General features: G+C 29.0%; 1 protein-coding gene across 1 annotated transcript; it reads right to left on the reverse strand.

Annotated features, from left to right (window-relative positions):
* Positions 1 to 7555: 7555 nt before the first annotated feature.
* Positions 7556 to 9969, reverse strand: LOC143540419 (polygalacturonase At1g48100-like). Its single transcript, XM_077033489.1, has 7 exons — positions 9643 to 9969; positions 9341 to 9472; positions 8967 to 9110; positions 8692 to 8736; positions 8399 to 8606; positions 8044 to 8234; positions 7556 to 7951 (listed from the first exon to the last, which is right to left on the reverse strand). The coding sequence occupies exons 1-7, from the start codon at positions 9865 to 9867 to the stop codon at positions 7556 to 7558; spliced, it is 1341 nt and encodes a 446-aa protein (XP_076889604.1). The 5' UTR covers positions 9868 to 9969.
* Between the last annotated feature and the right edge of the window lie 12874 nt (positions 9970 to 22843).

The following is a 22843-nucleotide window of genomic DNA, read 5'->3' on the forward strand; positions in this document are numbered from 1 at the left end:
GTTCAACTTTTCCCAAAACTCACGTTTTGCAAAGTGCAAATGAACCTCTCTAAGTGTTTTTAACCAATTATGTGAAAACTTTAACTCATGTTATAACTTAACTAAAGCATATCTTTATCAAATATAAATAACAATCCTATCTTATCCTACTCTTCTAATAAAATAAAATAATTGTGACACGTGTCACTTTGTGGTTAAACCTCACAATTTTTTTCCCTCCAAAACTAAAATCTTAATTGAACTAATTTATGTCATAAATAAATAATTATTCACTTTCCATTTACGCTTCATTTATATTATCTCTATATATTTTTATAAAAATAAATATTAACTTATTATTTAATATATATTCTAAAATATTTGGTGAAATCCAAAAATCATCAACAAATCATATTTGTTAAAGATCGAAAAAAATATAGTTTCTAATGTTATCATTAACATATTATACCATGTATATTGTTGAAGATTTTAAATAAAAACAAAACTCGAATAGCTTTCAGTTTACAAAACAGTTTTTTATTCATTTAAATTACAAATATATGTTTAAAAGTCTATCCATTTTTAAAATCTCCATTTATATATTATTATTAGTATATAAATTGTCATAAATTTATAAATTATAAACATTTGTTATAAATCAATCCATTTATTTTTTTGGTTAATTTAGTAAACTATATATATGTTAAAATGTAAAGATAGTATATAACAATCACTTTCATATATAACAAAGTTTATCATATTTAATTCTTGGTTTTTTTTTTTTCAATGATTGCTTTGGGTTTTCTTGTGGAACTTTAATTTGATTTTTACGGGTCAAAAGCTGGTAAATAGATTGTTTGTTACAAGTTAACTACATTTGGTTCAAAATTTGTTACGGGTCAAAAATGGGAGCTTTGAGAATTTTTAAAAGTTTGAGAATGCCAAAATATTTTTCATTAAATTTGTTACAGGTTCAAAGTGTTGACTTTTAAAATGTCAAACGGATGAAAATTAGAATTTTAAACATGATTCGGGTTTCAAATTTATTTTCAATGGCATTTTTGGAAATAAATAAAAAGTTCGGGATTTGGCAAATTGACTATTTTTCTCTCGACTATTAGAATTAAAGAAAAGATAGTGAACACTTCTGGCATGCCACCCAGGTCTGTCAATGCTTCTAACTTTTACCAAATATGAAACATGTGTGTCAGCATTAACGTTTTCTTCATTGGTGATCAGAACGTTTTATAGGAAGCATGTCATGCAAAATTATACTAAAATGAAACAAAATATTCACAAAATTGAATGAGTTAACATGTTACTTTTTACGTTGTCAGTATGACAAAGTCGAGAAGTCCCCTAAAACTTATCAAAATATTTCTCATGTTGTAGCTCAGAAAAATATAGTTCTTGAAAAACATATATCGTTACAGTTTAATGTTCTCATATTCTATGGGTGGTAAGTTGATAAATATATCAATAAAGGTAACTTTCCATCTGTATTTAGGTTGGGTGGTCAGAATTACTATTGTATGTGAAGTCTTTTTTTTCTAAATTAGTTCATAACCAAATTTCTTTCAATTATACATATATGATATTGAGAAAGAAATTTTCAGTAGAATGGGCGTTCTTGGATATGTTTTTGTATGTGCATTTTTATTTAAGTTCAATTAAAAAAATTCATTACGTGCTATAAAAAATCAATTTATGCACACATAATACATAATATAGATACAAACATAGATGTAATACATTTTTTCATATATGCTATGTAATTATTTGCTTTACTTGTAATATTATAATTTGGATCATCTCGTGTGTTACACGGTATCTAAAACTAGTTATTTAATAAAATAGGCTGATAAGTGATATTAAAAACACCAACCAAATGTTTAACCCGGAAACACAAAGTGAGGTAAAATACATCCTTCTTTTAATATGACACAATATCATGTCCGCCTAAATTAAACTCTTCAAAGCGACACTTAGCTAGTTCATGGCCCATGCGTATGACTCTACGCAACCAATTACGTACTCGTCAACTTTAATATTCGAAAACCCTTCTTGCTTATTTATTTGTTTACGTACTTATACATTTACTACGACGTCCTATTGAAAAGACTTTGCATGTGATGGTTGTTAACAATCATGTGTAAGAATAGATATATGTTATGTATATTTATTTATATGGCCTCGTAACCATTTACATTATATTATATAAAAATATTTATTATACTATATTATATATTAGTTTGGTAATTGCTGATGGATCATATTACCCATACTAATTAACAAAAGGTTTCTCATTTGGTGTATATATAAAGAGACTAAATTAACATCAATATCTAATCAAACACACATAAGAAATTCGTTTGTCTCCTCTCTCCCAAAAATCAGGTTACCTTCAAGAACTCTAACCTCATCCTTAACTACATGTCGACTACATCATACTCTGTTGTTGTTGTTACTCTCTCTACTGTAGCAGGTTCATAGGTGTTAATATTATATTCATGTTTTCTATTACTTTCATGAAGAAATGATCAACATGTGGTATGAGAGTGATGCGTAAAATCATTTCTTCATGTTTTCCCTAAATCCGGAATTAAATCAGAACACATTGTCTAAAACTTGATAAACCCTAATATTTCTGTTTATGATTTTGTGTTCTACTATGAAAACAATATATGAAACTCTTTAAAATATCTCAAATCCATATTTAAAAATCCATTCTATTTTCGAAATCTGTTAAAATCATGTTTAAAGATTTCGATTCTAGTTATTATAGGTTTAACTATTAAAACTTTTGATGATGTTCTTTGTGTTAATCATAATTCTAAAAATTATAGCATATTTTGATTTAAATCTGGATTAAAATCTATTAATGATTACTTAGGGATATACATAAATTTTCAAATCTTGGATAACTTAAAAGTTTTAATAATTTTTTTTAAAAAAAAATTAAGGGGTTGTATGGTACCCTCTTAACAGTCATTAAGAGGCTACCTCTTAATAACTCATAACCTCTTAATGGTTAAGAGGTAGCCTTAAGTCTGAATGGTTAAGATGCTACCTCTTAATGGTTACCTCTTAATCATTCAAACTTAAAGATACCTTTTAATCATTAAGAACCTATGATCAATTAAGTGATAGCCTCTTAATAACTGTTAAGAGGCTACCAAACAGCCTCTTAATCCCCTTAACACATGTAACATATATAATTGTTAATCTTTAAATATATTTAAAACAACTCTTATCTTTATCCATATCATAAAAGTTCAAACGGTTTATAGGTATAACTGGGTTGATCTAGATGTCGTGCTCTAATCAAAACAAGTATTTTGAAGTCTTAAATGCATATAACCAGTACGGGTAAGTAAAGTCGTCTCAACAAGAAATCCATGGAAAATGCTAGTAAACTCATATTTTATTAATTAGTATATTAAGCGAGCATTCGATGTCAAGCGGTTATGAAAGATATTTTAAGCAATGTTTTCATAACCGGATCAGACGTCGAACCGGAGAGGCTACCGGGTCACCGGTTCAACCGGTCGAACCGGCCGAACAATTTTGGGGGAAAAAATGACGGGAAATGACGAAAAAAAGTTTTTAGAAATAAAAAAATATTTTTATATAGAAAACCGGTTCAACCGGTCCGGTTTTCCAGTCGGACCGGTTGAACCGGTTCACTGGAGCCGACCGAACTGCACATAACCGGACAGGTCGGTGGACCGAATCCCGGTCGAACCGGTCCGGTCCGATCTCAACAACATTGATTTTAAGAACACACGATTACTTTTAAAGCTGTAAACAATTATGAGAAAAGTGATTCACTTCAGGTTCAGGTAATGTGATGATCAACTAATCAAAGATTCAGATACAACATTGATTGCACAGTAATTACTAGACCTAGTAGTTTAGTTGTGATGAAAAAGAATACCTTAACCGAATTGTTGACACAACTGAACCCGATCTACCCAATTACCAGTTTTATATTATGAAAATCAGTTAGGTTGCAATGACTAGTGATTATTGGTTCAATAACACAAGAACCTAGTCCTATATGTTGATGAACATCGGCATCACGAAAGATTCGCTTATCTGATGAAAGGATGAAAACATGTGATGATCTAATGAATCGGAAGCTTCCAGATGGTGCAAAATCGTCCAAGGGCTTGTACTTGGTTGCTGGAATGAAGGATATGTCGAATGGGTTTGGAGATTGATAATATCTTGATTAGGGTTCATTTTCCCGTTTTTAAGCCCCTTCGCGTACGCAAAGTAAGCTGACCTCATTTTCAGATCTGTCTCTTCAAGAAACCTGAAAATTCATATATTATAGGACCTTTAACTCGTTTTCTTGGCCGAGATATGCTCGTTTTACTAATAGACACTTTCCTGGTAACCCGTCTTGTTCAGTTTTCGCTTAAGCTTCGGGTTTCTTATCCAAACCATTCCTAAATCCTTCTTAGCCATCCATATATGTTTCCCTATGTTTCTGTCTTCTTGAGGCTTGCTTAATTATCATCTGGGTGGCTATGAATTAGCTCGTTTAAGCTCCGAACACCTGCGATCATAAAAGAACTCAAAGTAATCGTGTTCGCTATATATAAACAATTAAAATACATAAAATAACACATATATACAAATAATTTATACCTAACCATCACGGGTTATAACCCATAAACCCAGTAAGCCCGAAAACTCACTAATACTAGAAAATAAATTAACGAGAACTAAAAGCCGGAAACTCATTGTTTCTAGAAACTCCAAATTTCCGAAACTCACAAGTCCATAAACTTATACATTCCCGAAATCATAAAATTGCCAAAAAAAAAACTCAATTTTTCTAGAAATTTAATCTTCCAGAAACTCAATCCCGAGAACAATCCTTTTGCCCCGCAAACTACTTTTTCCCGTAAACTAATTTTCTTTTATGAGAACTCTAATTAAATAATTTTTTAAATACTTAAATATAATAAACTTTTACAAAACTAAAAGGGCTTAACTTGAATGAACTTTTGATGTATCACTTCCTCCCAAATGTGATGTGTTACATTTATATTTGGTAAAACTGGCCCGTGCATATTTAAACTCTCACTTCTGTCCAAAAGTGATGTGTTACAATTGGTTTTGCACACATACTTAGATAAAATTTTAATTTTGCCTAAATGTGATTTATTTTTTGTTTATATAGAAATTTTTATATAGTCTATCAGTTTGATGTTAATAATAGACAAATCACATATTCAATAAAATATAATGATCCCCACATTAATGATCATTCATTAATCTAAGGATCATAAACTTTTAATATTCCTTACTTTTATATCCTAGCTATAACATTACTCAATATAATTTTCTTCCATAAATTGGTATCTTTTTCAAATCATCCACTCTAATTCCAAAATCCAATATGAGTTTTTTTTCACAAAGAGTTATACTCTTTATAATAACATTTAGCTTTTCCTATTTTTTTAGTTAAAATTATTTCTCGAGATATGATATGACAATCCTGCTGATCATTTTGATAATCATCATTCTGAAAACTAGAGCATCACAAATGAGACGAGTCAAGCATAATGTCTCTTATGATAATCAAGAACTCATTTAAATACATGTTATCACTAAAGTTATTCTAAATTCAGTTTTTCATAAGACTAATTTGTTTTCTGTGAAATAATAATAATAACTGCTAAGATGCATGCACTCTTTTTAAATTCTAATTATAAGGTCAATTTGTATCCCTTAATATATCATAATGTATAATACCATTACCCATAAAATTAAGGACTTACACAAGAAAATAGGTACATTTTTCAAGTGCATTACATACTAAATTTTACATTAGTACAGTCTGATGGCTTAAGATTCAACTATAACACTCAGAAGTATTAAAGAAATTAGTGTGTTCATCAGCAACATATGTACAAAAAAAGAAATGATTGCAACTAAAAAAGGATATTTCTAAGGGTGTCAATCGTGTCGAGTTGGCGTGTTGATGTGTTTTGGGTTGGCGGGTTACCGTGTTGAGATTCTTCAACCCTAACCCAACCCGTATTTTTATTCTTGTCATGTCGTGTCGTATCAATTTAAATTCGTGTCGTGTTCGAATTGTGTTTCGGGTTAACCCATTTTACGTTCATATACAAATATGAATAATACATATTCACTTAGTAATAAATTAAACAATTAATTACTCTTATCCATATATAACTTTTTAATAATTTGTGATAAATCTATCTGTTTTGGTGTATTTATCTCTCATTCATAATTAACAAACCTAGGTTCACATATTTAACTTAAGATAATAACAAACGAATGAAAATACTGAAAGTAAAAAAGTAGATAAAAGTAATGTGTACAGAAATTAGTGTTACTTTTAAAAGTTAATTGATATATGAAAAAATAAAAATCTATGTATCTAACTTTAGAATTTAAAACTTCTTATCTATAAATTAAAAATATTAACTTATCCAAAATTGTTAAACGGATTAATAGTTCAACCCACTTTTTAACGGGTCAGGTTCGGGTAGACTTGGTTTTCAAACATGTCGGGTACGGGTTGACCCGTTTAAGAAAACAGCCATGTCAGCCGACCCGAAACCCTATAATTTTTCATGTCGGGTTTCGGTCGTGTAAGGAATTGACACCCCTAGATAATTTTAAGGTCCATATACGAAATACAAGTCTTACTTCCAGCTTTAAGTTTCCAAGGAGAAGTCTCACTATTAGAAATATGTAATTAGACTAGCATAATCAAAGAAACTATCCATAATTAAAAAGAACAAGTGGCCAAAATATGTAGCTGTATATCAATGATATTAAAGTTTGTTAATTATAATACTCCAATTAACACATGATATGTTGAGTTCAATTCTATATGTTTCCTTATCAAAATTCAACAAATAACTAACATAAGTGTTAGTGAGAAAATTTAAATGTTAAGACTATTATAACCATAATAAATTGTCTTCTCATGCTCTATGATACCTTACATATTCTAGAGATTAATCAGAATAATATTTAGTATCAACAGTTATATCACAACCCCCATCCTATACCCCGGGAGGGAAGCCGTGAACATCGAGTGGTGGTATCGGTGTTTATTAAAATAATTTACAGCGGTATATTACCTGCTATGTTGATGTAATATCTATGTTTCTATATAATAAAGCCATTAAAAAAAATTAAATAAAATTAACATTAAAGTTTGATTCAAGTAATTTACACTTATATGTAGACTGTCAATCTAATCCCTATATATGTATATAGTCAATTTCATTTTTCCAAAAATTTATCTTGTTGTAATACTACATTTGATCATTCAATAGCATATCTTATCAGAGGTTACTCTTTTATATTTGTGTTTTCGCTCCGCGTTAAAATCAGATTCTAACCATAGAACAATTAATTATTCTCAAAGATGCTGGAAACATTGCTTTTACAAATTGCTGTTCATACTTGCACCACATGACACAACTTATGTTTCATTCTTTTGTATACACATATAATACATGCACACCACCAAGCTAGCTATAAATAAGAAATCACACAATTTCACCAATGTGTATCGATCCTATGCTGCACATTTAGCATCATGGTGACCCCACTTGCTTGATGACTTTCCTTCCTGCAAACAATCAAGTTCCGGGACAATGGGAGCGTTTAACTCTCCAAAAGCCTGCCAGCAGAATGGTTCTGACATCCGGTGACCATTTGGCTTCGGTTTGAGCTCAATGTTAGATAACTTTAAGTTCATACAAGGTTTGCTATCACTACATGACAGATGCATGGGCTGAACTGTGTAAGTTCCCTTTATATTTTCATATGCAACATCTACTATACTGATAGCAGATGTTCGGTTCTCGCAGATGCTGTGATCGCAATAATATTGATCGATCATGATTGGGAATTCGACTTCAGAAACTTGAATGTTTGAAAACGACACTCCTCGTACCAACCCTTTTGCACCCTGCACAAGTGACATTAATATTATTATCCATAATAATATATTGTCTTTTAAGAATCTAGAATTAGTTTTGTAGCTTTAGTAAATGTTTATACCTGCCATGTCTTGATCCTAACACCAGTCATTGTGCCATGAATGTTTATATTTCTAACAGTGACATTCGAGACGCATGCTGTGTTTCCATCGATTCCTAAGCTTCCGATGCTTATTCCATGTCCGGGACCACAATTGACATCATGTACAAGTATATTTGTACATCCCGTTTGTATAGATATACAATCATCTCCTGCATATCACATGTATTCAAGTGTCGTGGCGTGATGGGAAGCCAGAAGAATTAGGTAACGGGTCAAAACAAGTTTTGGTAAAAAAAAAAGGTAATATAGAATATGGGTCCAAACGAGCTCTTCGGGCCGACCCATATTTAAGAGACTAGAGAGAAGGTTTTACCACAAGCAAGGTTTGTATGATGGATAACCACATTCTTAGAGTCTCTTAAATGAATCCCATCTGTATTTGGACTGTCGCCCGGAGATGAGATGCTGATGTCGTGAACTAAAACCCCGTCACAACTGTCAAATGTAACGTGGAATTGGGGACTGTTTTGAATTGTTATGCCGGTGATTGTCACTTTAGAACCCCCAGCAAACATCAGTGCCTGTATGAAAAAACATGTTTTTGTGTCATTAGACTCCAAGCATGGTTAACAAACAAATACACTTCTGACTTAACTTGGTCCTTACCGTTGGCTTGCTTGTCTGCCTTTTGTCTACCTTTGAGACGGTTACCTGTCAATTCAAACGTTTATTTACGAATTAGTCAATTTGCGTTGCACTTTATCTCAAATAAGAAAACGGGATCGGGTCATTGCACATGTGTTTGATGCATATAGCCTCTAGATGGTCTCAATGACAATAATGTAAAAAAAAAAGAAAAAAGACCATGTTAACCTGAACCCGTTTTGACCTGTTATCCAACCCATCTGACCCGCCCATGTTAAGATATACGGTTGTTTTACTTGTTTCGTCCACCAAACTGAGCCTCTCCCATCAAAGGTTCCTTTTCCTTGGATTGTAAATCCTTCAAGGTTTGTAAATTCAAGCCAGTGATCAAAATAGTACCATGCTTTGGAACTTGTTGGAGCCAAAATGGTGCCATCAAGCTGCAGAAAGAGTTTCATATATTAAATACATTTGATGGATATAAGTTTGTAACTAGTTATAAAATTATTATATTAGTATCAATCATTGAACCTATATTTTCTGAACGTATAAATTTTTGGTGTTTTCTTATAATTTTTATACAAACCAGTTCTCTATTTATCGCGATTATACTAGTTAATCATTTATTTTGTTAAAATTTGAATATTTTCTTGTTGAACTTAGTTAATACCTGAAAAATAATGTTTTTACGACAGTTTGAACCCGTGAATGAAGTGGGTCCCACGAGGAACTTGTAACCCGATGGCACGATCATCATTGATGCCTCAGCTTTACAAGCATTTGCCCAAGCAGCTTGAAACGCCTGCATATATATAAACATCAGATTTCAACAGTACGTTAGTTATATTATATGTTCAAAGTGAATTTGTGGTATATATTATTTCGTAACCATGCAAGCTGCCATCAAAACACATGTTTATATGACTTTACAAATCACAAATTGACGCGTTATAAGATTCTATATGTTTATACCTTGGTATCGTCGGATTTACCATCCCCTTTAGCTCCATAGTCGAGCACATTAAATTTCAAACCTCCGTTTGGTTTTGATTTATCGGTATGGACTTGGTGATGGCCTCCAGTATGCCTCCTATATTTGGTTGTTGTTGCAGCATTGCATACTGCAAAAGTTGATAAGCATACAAGGGTTGAAGTTAAAATAACAAATGTCTTATTTTTAAAACTAAAGCCTCTCATGTTTAGGTGTAGGTGTGTGTACTTAGGTGTTGGTAGTAAATGTGGATTTGGTGTTTAAATAGGCAAATCACCTCAAGGATTGTCAACTTATGCATATTGTTGCATTCCTTTTTCCATGCTGACTCACGTCTCCCTTCTCACGGCAAAATGAATAAATAATATGTTATAATAATAATAATAATAATAAACATTATCAATTTATCATCCTTTCTTTTATCATTCAGTTTAATAATCGGTTTATTGCATAGAGCGAGGATTGTAACTTTTGTGTGAACATGTGTGAACAGGAAAAATAAATTTACATCATTTAATTTTTTTATCAATGGTTAATTTTTAAAAATTTTATACTTTTTTCACATAAATGTACGTCGGTTATGTATATAAAAAGTTAAAAACCATCAAACTAACTTATATATATATATATCTTTAATTTTATACTTTTATCTCAAATGGTCCAGTTTCTAAACACTGTTTTTATCTCAAATAGGTTAAAATATTACTCCCTCCGTCCCAATTTAAATGTCCTAATTTGACTTTTCAAGTCTTTCTTTTGCAACTTTGACCGTAAATATTTTTGTTCGTGTCATATAATACTTGATGAAAATTATATCAATGTAAAATACATTTAAAACCCAATCCATTCATATATTTTACATCAAGTATTATATAACACAAACAAAAATATTATCGGTCAAAGTTAAACAAGAAAGACCCAAAATGTCAAACTAAGACATTTAAATTGGGACGGATGGAGTATATAAGTTGAATTTTATTTGTAACAAAAATAAAAAAGAAACATTTGGATATTTTTGAATTTCCGACATATATATATATATATTTTTTCATATTGTTTAATATGTAATTAAGATATCGTATAATACATGTTTATATAAACAATTTAACACATATTTTGTATTTCTTATAATGTCGTCGTTTGAATAAATTTATTTATTCCAACTTGTGTTGCACACATGTACGTAACCTAGTGTAGGTTATATACATAAACAAAATTTGTTCTTTTTTTCTTTTACTATAGGGGAGCCGAGTGAGAAATGATAAACAATACATGTATACAACTGTTAATTAAGACTAAAAGATAATTTGTTCTACTTGTTTTACGTGTTTTCGTAATATATTACATTCTACCTGCATAGATTAATTCCTCCCCTAAATTTAATTAATTTTACTCATTCGTTCATTTTAGTCATTATAATATCTTCTCACTCGTAAAAGGGAATAAACTTTCAAGAAGTTATTATTTTTTAAGGTTAAAAAAACCTTGATTTTTTCCACCCAATTTTAAGTTCTTGTATATCGTCTGTAACTTTCAATTTTTATAACTTTGAGTAAGTCAACACGTCACGCAATGTTTGTAAACTTTTATGAGCTATAAGAGAAATTGCTAATTTGTTAAAAGTTGATTACTTTTTTTATATAAGTAACCTATATTTAAATAATATGTTTGAACTAAAATACTGTAAGTAAATAATAACATTTTATCTAAATATAACTGTACATTATATATCTACATATGTATGTCCCATTGTCACAAATGCAAATATGATTGCAGGTTAGTTACCCACCTGGTGAAGCAACTGTTACTAATCTGTTCTTCATGAAGCATTAATTAAGTTAATATAACCTTGGTGGTTAGTTCAAAATAATATATAGTTCAAGTATTAAAATGCAACTTTGCCTCCACTAGAAACCTTTAACAGTTTGTTTAGATTTGTTCACGTGAGATGGTCTATCTAAATATAGGTTGCATTACCTCCTTTCGGTTATCTTGATACGAAGCATAATGGCGCGCTTCATGGGGTCGAGTAATGTAGGGTTCATTATAGTTTCTATAGTAATCATAATGCTAGCCGAAATGTTTGTTCTCATCAAATTATGAGCAAAAAGTGGTCCATGTGATTTTGTATTAGAATTGAGATCTCTTGTCTCACTTAATTTTTCATCTCATCGCTATCGATCGATCTCACGTGCTTTATAACCTCAAGCAGGACCGAATAGCAAACTCATGTGTATCGCATAGACACAAGCGTAAAACTAGATACGTTCTAACAAACTTTTGATAAACAACAAATTTTGGACAAAAATATACATGAAAGTGTATACACACTTTGATAGAGGATAAGATATCACGGAATATTTTCAAGGGTATAATATTAAACTTTTATAGAAGATTTAACATTTTCTATTATCAAACTTGAAATTGAATACGACTAATAAATTAATGAGAGAGACCAGTTGTTTCAAGCGACCTAGGTTTGATTTATGTCATTCACCATTTAGTTTCGGCGACATCTGGTGATGGTGACAGACTAGGCGAATATGCGGCAATTGCTAATTCAATCTTCAAACTGAGTGGGTTTTACCTCGCCATACTGTCGTGTCTTCGGGCGAGTGTTCACGGCGTTGACCTAGGCGAAAGTTTTCCTGGTTCAGAGGCGAGTGTATTCTAATATGATAAATTTCGCCAGTAGCCCATTTGGAGATTTGTTAGCCGTTAAAAAAATTTGAAAGTTTGGTGACGACTTACTATGTGTTATTAATAAAATAAAAAAAGTATTCTAATTAATTCAAGTTGAAATTTATGTTGGGTTTTGTGAAGGTTTAGAAGATTTTGGGAAGTTAACGTATAAATTAAATTAGCGTGTTAACTGTGAGAATCAAGCATTGTAATTATATTAACATGTAATGTAATAATGTAATTACACTATGTTGTATGCATAATTACACTACTTAATTCTCAAAGTTAGCACGTTAGTACAATTTGTATTTGATTCATACACTAGAAGATTTAGGCTCGGTTTTTGGTCTATGATAATTTTATTTTCTTTGTGTAAGCTCCAAAGCTTAATTGTTATCTTATATATACACACCCTTTCATATGTAATTGTAATTTGTATTGAGCTGATAAAAGATAAGCTTACTTGCAACCGTGAATGTAAGTCATTTAGATCGAACCACGTAAATCTCGTGTTCTTGTTTTCTTTTCGTTTGTGTGTGTGTGATATTATTATTCTTCTGCATTGATAGCTAGGATCAATATACGTAACAATTTATTGCCGATTTCTAGGTGTATTTCACACTCCCACCGATCATTATGTGGTATAAATCCAGAGTCTTTTTATAATTGAAAGCTAAAACAAAGATGATGTATAACTTTGATTAGTTAAAAAATTATATCATGAAATTATATTGAGCGTATAATTGTTTGAATGACAAAAAAAGCTCTTTTAAAAATGTAATTAAAAACATAACGTAATCTATCATTTTTGTTTTTATAGTCTATGCTTTTTAAGAGCAGAATTTTTTATTTTCAAAACATAAAATATAAGATCAGATAATATTACATCTAGAATTCGTATACGTGTAGTCCTTCTTCCTGCTTCCTGCAATATTCTTTTGCATTGGATTGTATTTGTTTGTTTTAGAGGTGAGAATGAATTGATACCAAGAAAATTGTCTTTTATATTTTAACAATTTAGGAGTTTGTCCTGAAGAAGCCAAGTTTTAATTTAATGATTGACATATAATTTACGAAAGCAAACATATTATAGATGTGCCTTGTCACTGTTCGATCAGGTTTGTTTTAAATAAACTCGAAATAATGGAACCAAGAACTGGAATGGTTTAACACGGTTCTCTTACAAATCAAATTAGGTTAATTTGATTGAAAGAAATCTCATCATCATCATCATCATCATCATCGTACTCAGTATATCCCACCAATAATAAAGCTATGGTAGAGTCTGAGAAGGGTAAGATGTAGACAGATTTATCTCTACCTAGGGGTGTCAATTCTTGACACGACCCGAAACCCAACCCGAACCCGACACGGAAAAAAACAGGTGTTGGGTCGGCTAACACGACCCGTTTAAAAAACGGGTCGGGTTTGGGATGACCAGTTTTCTAAACAAGTCGGGTTCGGGTTGACCTGTATAAAAACGGGTTGACCTGTTAACCCGTTTAATTATAGATATTTTAAAATTAATTTTATATTCCCTCTTTTGTTTTAAAATGTACTAGGTTATTAACCCGTGTATGACACGGGTGGAAATATTGAAATTTTCGAACAAACATATGTCATTTGAAAGGACAACATAAGTTGTTATACAAAGATAAACCCAACTAACATTCAAGTTAAAGTCTTTGAAACATAATCAAAAGTTAAAAATGTAAAATACATAAGCTATTAAAAAGACTTCCTTATGAACCATATTGATTCTTTATTTGTAACTTTATCTTCCTTTTTTAATAAGAAGTTTAACACCACTCTTCGCTTTTGATAAAGCTACATAGAGTTGTCTATGTGTAAACACCGGGTCTCTGAGATATATATCAACTTTCGCTAGAGATTGACCTTGACTTCTATTAATGGTCATTGCAAAACAGACTACAATTGGAAAAAAAACTACATTCTCTTCAATTTAAACGAAAGTTTCATATCTGAAGGTGTTACACCACAACGAATTATATAAATGCAATAACCAGTATTAGTACCTGGAATAATTTTTACTTCAACAAAATACATTTCCCAACTTAATTACTCGCAATCTAGTTCCATTACACAAATCGTTCTTCTTATTCATATTCCTTAGTAACATTATTGTCACATCAACTTTTAGAACCAATCTATGAGTCAAAATAATTTTGGTCTTTTTGATTTTATTTAGCATAACGCGTTTTTGAAAATTTTAGTTCAAATTAAAATCTAAAAAAATAATTGGCATGATCTTAATTAAAAACCAAAAAAATGATTTTTTTTATATGGAGCACAACTAAATTTGTTAATTTTGTTGCCAAGTATGAAAACAATATAGATTGAGTAAACCAGATATAGGTAAAAAAATAAGGAGAAATATCTTTGCGCCTCTAATTAACATAATTTATTCGTATACACATTTTAATTAAAACATATATTTTAATTAGTTTTAAGAAAATAAAATAGTATGGATAACTGAAAATTATGTTTCGTATCAATTCTAAAAAGAAAATAGAAAAAAGAAATATGTAAACATACATTCAATATTATTAAAGATTTGTTTATCAAAGAGGTATAATGTAGTTAATAATAAAATAATAAATTATAATTTTCTGTTACAAGTGCCTAATTTTTAGGTAATAACATATTAATGTTTATTTACTATATTTTAGTTAATAAAAAAATTATACTTTAATACAATATAGTGTATTAACGCGTTTAAAATAAAATGTAACCGTTCAAAATGTTAATAAGTAGTTCTTTTGGCGTTGATGCTGCACGTTTACAAAAAAATGCATACTTATAAATTTTAAAGGGTAACTAAAAAATATGAAAATAACTAACCGTTTGAAATCTTCTTATTGGAAGGCGTTGATTGACCAAAAATTACATTTTCTTTAATTTTGAAGTAATCTTTAATAGAATATAATATGGTTAGCATATGAAAAAGATGAACAACATAAATGTAAAAACATAATTTTATAAAGCATGATGTTACAATTTTTCTTACATAATGAATGATTTTAAAACAAAAAAAATTAGAAAACCTGGAAACCAAATACTATTAACTTTAGTGACAATTGTAGGTTATTTATATTTGGTGTTCATAAATATATTAAAGACATGAAAATTAGAAATATTACATAGGTACTCTACTGATATGAAGACTCTCGGCTAACTTTAATCCACATAGATGATCAGAAATTCATTTATGTAAAAGTGTCTAACCCACCAATATATTTCTAGAATAGTAGCCCATGTTACACATGGGTTGAAAACATATAAACAACCATATACATATAGACAACCATAAAAGATCATAACTAACATATTAAACCAACAAAAATATTTAACATAAGTTTGTAACCAAAATATTAAACATTTAGACTGTATACATAAAAAGTTAATACTTACATAAACATACTATACACCTAAATTAAAAAAACCAAATGAAGATACGAACATGTTATAATCATATTAGCCCACCATTAACTTCTTCGATATTTTACAAAAAAAAAATCGTTTTGCTTCATAATCTAAAAAACAAAACAAACCATAACAACCTGATTAAACATACAGCTAAAGTTTTTAAGTTATTATGAGTTTCATTTCAACATTAATAAATAAATAAAGGTATATTTTATTATAAATTATTTGTAATTAAACTTTTGTTTTATTTCAATTCAAAGACCATTTAGTTAAATGTGTTAAGTTAAATCCTACTATACTATTAAAACAATTGAGATTGGGTCCACATGGCCCTTCTCTATTGGTCCATTCCCTTTATTTCTAAATATGTCATATACTTCTCTAATTTTCTTAACAATTAAATAAATCAAAAAGAAATTCAATTACCAATAATTAATGTAACCATTTAAGTTTAAGAATAAGAATATAATTACAATTCCAATATTACAATACATGGTTTCCTTATGAGTCTTCTAATATTCAATTCCTTTTAACCTAATCCTACTATACTATTAAAACAATTGAGATTGAGTCCACATGGCCCTTCTCTATTGGTCCATTCCATTAGGAAACCAAATATATCCTATACTTCTCTAATTTTCTTAACAATTAAATAAATCAAAAAGAAATTCAATTACCAATAATTAATGTAACCATTTAAGTTTAAGAATAAGAATATAATTACAATTCCAATATTGCAATACATGGTTTCCTTATGAGTCTTCTAATATTCAATTCCTTTTAACCTAATCACCCAAATCACTCTTTCACTTCGCCATTATTTTACATCTATCCGATGATGATTTCATTAGATCCTGCAATTGTAATCGACTTTGGAGTTTGCTAAATTAGTGTGATAAACGATAAAGTAAGGCTCCATTATTTGAAGACAAGAATTGATCTGATTTCAGTAGATCCATAACGATGTACCTGCTCAGCATATGGAAGTAACCTGTTAATCATGTCTTCACATCCATGGTTGTTTTCCCCGTCAATTGACGTTTTTTCGGGGTCACTAAACCATCAGGTTTGTATGGTTAAACGATTTATTATTTTAGATTATTAAATTAGGTTAGTATGTTTAATGTTTAATTGTTAAATAATTGTTAATTGATAAGTTTCATTTTATATTACTAAATTTTCTTCGATATTTTAATTTTAACTAAATACGGTATTTACAATTTTTAGACTTTAAATCCAGTATTTACATAAAAAACTCAGACATTTACTTTGCAAATCTTTTAAAACTTACACAATCAATTAACTTTGTATATTTGGTAACAACTAATTATTAGTTGTTAAATTAGTTTTTTTGTTTTTAAAAGGAATGCAATAACATCTCCGGGTTTATATTTCTATTTATTTTGTACATTTTTATTTAAACATTTCTATATAATAAAAATTTATAACTTCTAAAACTTAAAAAATCAATTAACGTTGTATATTTGGATACAACTAATTCTTAGTTGTTAAATTAGTCGTTTTGTTTTTTAAAATGAATGCAATAACATATCCGGGTTTACATTTATGATTTTTTGTATATTTGTATATAATAAAAATTTATAAACTTTTATTTTGAAAAGCATTTACTATTTTTATATATTAAAAATCTTTGTATATTTAGCTTCTATGATACTTCATATAACCTTAAAATATATATTTTTCTTTAATTTAAAATGTTAATTTAATTATTAACTATTATATTAGATTTATATAGCTATCATAAGTATGGTATATGGTATATTCTTTAATTTCATTCAACAATTTGAATTTTAAATAAGTAGATATCTATTTTTAATTAAATCAATATGAAATCATTTTTACATTAAAATCGTTTGACTATTAATAACAATATTAATTAGATAAATTATAGGTTTGAACTTTCCTTTTTTTGTTGCAGATGTCAAAATTCAAATTTATATGAAACTGATTACCTTGAATGCAATTGAAAATAATAATTCTTCTTTAATTAACTAACCAAAAAAATTATGTGTATTTAATATAACACATATTAACTTTTTAGTATAATCAAAAGTAAATTATTTAAATTTCCTGTATTCATTAAATTTATCATTTATGCTAATTAAAAATTGGACAAATATAAAAGATGGAAAGTTTTTTGACATTGAAACTATTAAAAACTTCAAAATATTGTTGCAAGAGTGGTCAATTTCTGTTTTGAAAAACAAAAATAAATAAATGTAAATGTTATTATAAAAAACTTTCTATTTTTTTATAATTTAACTAACTAAACAATATACTATTAACTTTTTTTAATTATCACGAAATTATTGTCAAGACTCTAGCATCATTAACTTATTTAACAATAAATTCATTAGATAATTCTTTTTTCAATTTTATACATTAATCTTAACATTTATGCCTAATGAAAAATTAGTCAAATATAAAAGATGGAAAGTTTTTATTTTCTATTTAGTTTATTAGTTTATTTTTTAATTTCAACAGAATAATTTAGACGAATCAGTAATTATTGACATTTATGCCTAATTAAAAATTGGTCAGTCATAAAAGATGTAAAGTTTATTGAGATTGAAGAATATTAAAACTAAAAAAGAGTGGTAAAATTCGGTTCTTAAAAATAGAAAGAATTTAATGTATAAATGATTAGAACGTATCATTAAATTAAAGATGATGAATATTTTTAAAATAAATAAGCAATTATAGTGAATATCTAAGATTTTCTAAATATACATTTGAAATAAGTAATACACCACATATTAAATTGGTCAAATAAATTAATGGTTTTTAATCCAAAACTTAAACTTTCAAGTATTATCAAAATCAAGTTATTTAAAATTTCCGGTATATATTAAATATGTCGTTTATGCTAATTAAAATTTGATAAAATATAAAAGATGGAAAGTTTGTTGAGATTGAATGCTACTAAAAACTAAAAGAAGATTGTTGCAATAATGGTCAATTTTGAATTTTGAAAACAAAAATAAATAATTGTAAATATTATTATAAAAAATGTTCGATTTTTTAGAAGTTCAATAAATAATTGTTAAAACTTTCAAGATAAGATTCAAAAACTTTAACACAGAGAAAATAAAGATTGTTATTCATATAAAAATGAAATAATTTACATGAATTGTCTAAGCTACATAAAATAAATAATTACAGAAAATTAATAACTAAAATACATTAGTAATGACCAAAACAAAGATAATCAAACTACTCTCCATCAAATACTTTTTCCATGCAATTAGCCAATCTATCAATTTGGGCCGCCATAAACTAAAATTATTTAAAATAAATTAATGTTAGATATACTGAAATATTAAAAAACAAATTAGTAAGAATTATCAGTGGATGAAACAAAGCTTGTGTGGGAAGTCGATGTATTTGTAAGTAGACATATTTGTACCGAGTGAGTCCTTCTGAACAATCAAAGATTTATTCTCGGCAAGCCAAACATCATGCTTAGGAATGTAAGGCTTCCTTACATAGGCTTGCATTCTGTTGCCCTGCAAATTATTATTAAGATTAGTAAAAAGTTGTATGAAAAATATAGTAAATTAATGAATGTGTTAACAATACCATTTCGTCTTGAACAATCCTTTCGATGGACCAATCTTGCCCAGGCTTTGAGTTATCCTTCAGCCGCCAAAGTTTCAAAATACGCACCTTTAGGATAAATTCACTGTTAAGAACATTCAATTGGTTCAACATGGTGATATTTGTTGGCTCCATCTTGCTAGTGGTGAAAAATTTTTAAAAAACAAAAAAATCATTTAGGAACAATAACACTTTTAAGCAAAAAAATGAAAGATGAAAATGGAAGATATATAAACAACAAAAAGTAAAAACCTTGGCACAAATCTAATCGTTTTTACTAAAGAGGCTTTGATGGTGTAAGAATTAGCCTATCAAATGTACGTATTTATACGAAATGAATTATGGTAGACTAAATTATGGAATGAAGGTATATAGGTAATTGATTAGAAACATAAATTTAGGAAATTTCAAAAATTTTCAAAAAAGTTATAGTAAGAACGAATATAAGGGAAATCGTAATTAATGGATTTTCAAAAAATATGCAGTGTTACATAATTAGATTAGAAATACAAATAATATATTTCCAAATTTTTGAATTTTCAAAAATGCCTAATTTTCTAAAATCCAATGTTACATAATGTAAAAATATAAGTTACTAATTATATTATTATTTACAATAATATAATTAATCATCAATTATAACACCATATATTATGTAATGTAATTCATATAAGGTGTGAAAATAAAAAGTTACTAATTTTGTTATATATGTAACTCAATTGTTAATTAGTAAATCGTAATTATAAGTCAATGTTTACAATAATAAGTCAATGGGTCAATGGATCAACAATGGATTTGTAAGTCAATTGTTATTGTTAAACAATAATAAGTAAATGGATTTGTATTATAATTGTTAAAACTTAATGACCGTAATTAAGTCAGTGGGTCAATGGGTCAACATTCGTAATTATAGTAAAACTTAATGATTGTTAATTAATTCACATTTACATTCAAATTTACACCATAATTTATACAATAATTAATTCAAATTTACAAATTAATTACATTCAAAGAATAGATAATAATTAATTCAAATTTACAAATTCTGTAATTAAACCATTTCCTTAATCAAATGGGTCATCATTTCCTAAATTTAACATAAATGGTACAAACATTTACAACTTTATGAATTGATATATTTAAATAAATATAATATTTTAACAAAATTTTAATATTTTAAATCGGTAATCTCTCTATATTATATATATATTATCCGTAATCTCTATATTAAATCCGTAATCTCTTCTATTGCCGAAATATCAAATAATTATCTAAATTATATATTATATATTATCTAAAAAATTAACAAAGGTGGTGAATGAAATCAACCAAAAATAATAAAATATTCAAAATTTCAAAATATTTGGTTTTCGAAACTATAGCTACGATTTTAAAATATTACACTAATTAAAATATTCAAAATGAAAAATTAAACATTAAATGAAAGAGGAAAGATAATACTTTAATAGCATTGATGAATCTTATTTTAATATATTATTGATTTATTTTATTAAGTTGAAAATTAAAGAATGCATTGATATATATGGAAAGTATGAGAATCAACCAATAGAAATGGGGGATATGGACTTGCTTTAATAGTATAGTTAGATTGGAGAATTTACATATTTTTCATTCCCCATATTTTAGATTTTTAGGTCTCCTCTTAAATTTTATTTTTCGTTAATGACACTTTAAATTCTCAACAATAATTTCATTACCCAAGATGCATTTCTTCTATCCATTCACCAATACGCATGAACATATCGTCAGATCCATCTATATCTAAATCGACTCACGCTTAAATTTCATTTGAAGTTTGCAATATATGGTTTTGATTTCATTATAATTTGTATGTCTAATTATATAAATTAACTGTTTAAAAAATATGGGTTAAACGGGTCATGTTCGGGTCAACCCGAATTTATGTGTGTGCGGGTTAGGGTTGACATATTTGACACAAATAATAATATGGGTCGGGTTCGGGTTGCACATTTCAACCTGTTAACCCACCAACCCGCAACCCATTAACCCGCCAACCTGCCAACTCGACACGTTTGACACCCCTACCTCTACCCCATAGGGATAGAGAGGCTGCTTCCGGTGAGACCCCGGGCTCAATAGTAGTTTTGCATCAAGCCTTGGCACATAACACTCAATCCTCGGGACACCGGCTGGTTGATGCATATACCCTTGTATTTCGGCTATCAACACCACCACATGATGCCTGGTTAACCTTCCGCCACTTTTAACGTTATTTTCACGAGATTAGTAAAATAACGTCAAAATTAGTGCAATTAGATTGAAAGAAATCTAAACAATATAATTTGTGTTATATATTCTAGAGCTCGTTATACGATATCCTAATTAGTTTGATCAAAATTAATAATAGTATAAGAAGTTTTAATAAGCAATCCAACCAAACCCATTATAGGTAGTTGATTCTTGTCTTAATCTTCACTTCTCATAGTCTGAAGCAGCGTTTCCCGCCTCTAAATGTCCATAACCCACCGTCACTATATATGTTTGTATTGTGTTTAGATCAAATAAAAAAGGAGCTATGTGATATTAGGATATTCATCAAAGAGCTTTGGAATCTACACGAAAATGGGCTCTTTGATGTTAATTAGGATAGTTGTTTGTTATGCTTGAGCTTATAGTTGCAACAACCTTCTTATTATACCAACTTTGGTGTTGTACGATCTTCTCCCAACTTCGTTTTAATATACTGGTGCTCTCCACTTTCGACTATATACATATAAAGTTCAAAATGATCAATTCCACTACTAGCTGGTCAATTTTTGTTGAATGTTTATGCTTACTCAACCGCACACAAATATTCATCCTAGTTTCTTATCCACCCTAGAGCGTATTGTTACGGAGTTAACCCTTAGACTCTCGTGCGGCACTTAGACTCCTTCTAGGTTCAGCCTTGATCACCAAAACGCAACAACGATTCTTAGACTTGAAAAGGGAACACAAGATGGCTAAGTTGCTAAGGGAACTTAAGATTGAACAAGAGAGCTTTACAATGAGAACTTTGTATTGCAAACTTAGATTGGTGATTTACAAATGGCTGGATACATCTATTTATACTTGCACCCCCTACTTCTAGATTGTTCCATGCTAGGTCCTTCCATTATCAAATAATTACAAAATATCTAAGATATCTACATGGAATTTTCTAGCATGTTTCATCCAGATTTTTTCTTAGAAAAATCCAGGATTTTCCTTAGAAAATATCTTGGATATTTTCTAAGTCTTCAAGGTCTTGAACTTGCTGGAATTTCCGGAAAAACGAGCTGTTGCGATCTAACTTTAGGCGGGTCGTGACATTCTCCCCCACCTAAACTCGCGACGTCCTCGTCGTGCTAGCTTCATGGTACTCCTTGATCTTGTCTCGGAACTGCCATAACGTATCCTCGGCTTCCCAACTTG

Source organism: Bidens hawaiensis, unplaced genomic scaffold, assembly GCF_021521415.1.
Source record: "Bidens hawaiensis isolate Kalapana, Puna unplaced genomic scaffold, B.hawaiensis_p1.1 tig00000820_1, whole genome shotgun sequence".
Classification (NCBI taxonomy): Eukaryota; Viridiplantae; Streptophyta; class Magnoliopsida; order Asterales; family Asteraceae; genus Bidens; species Bidens hawaiensis.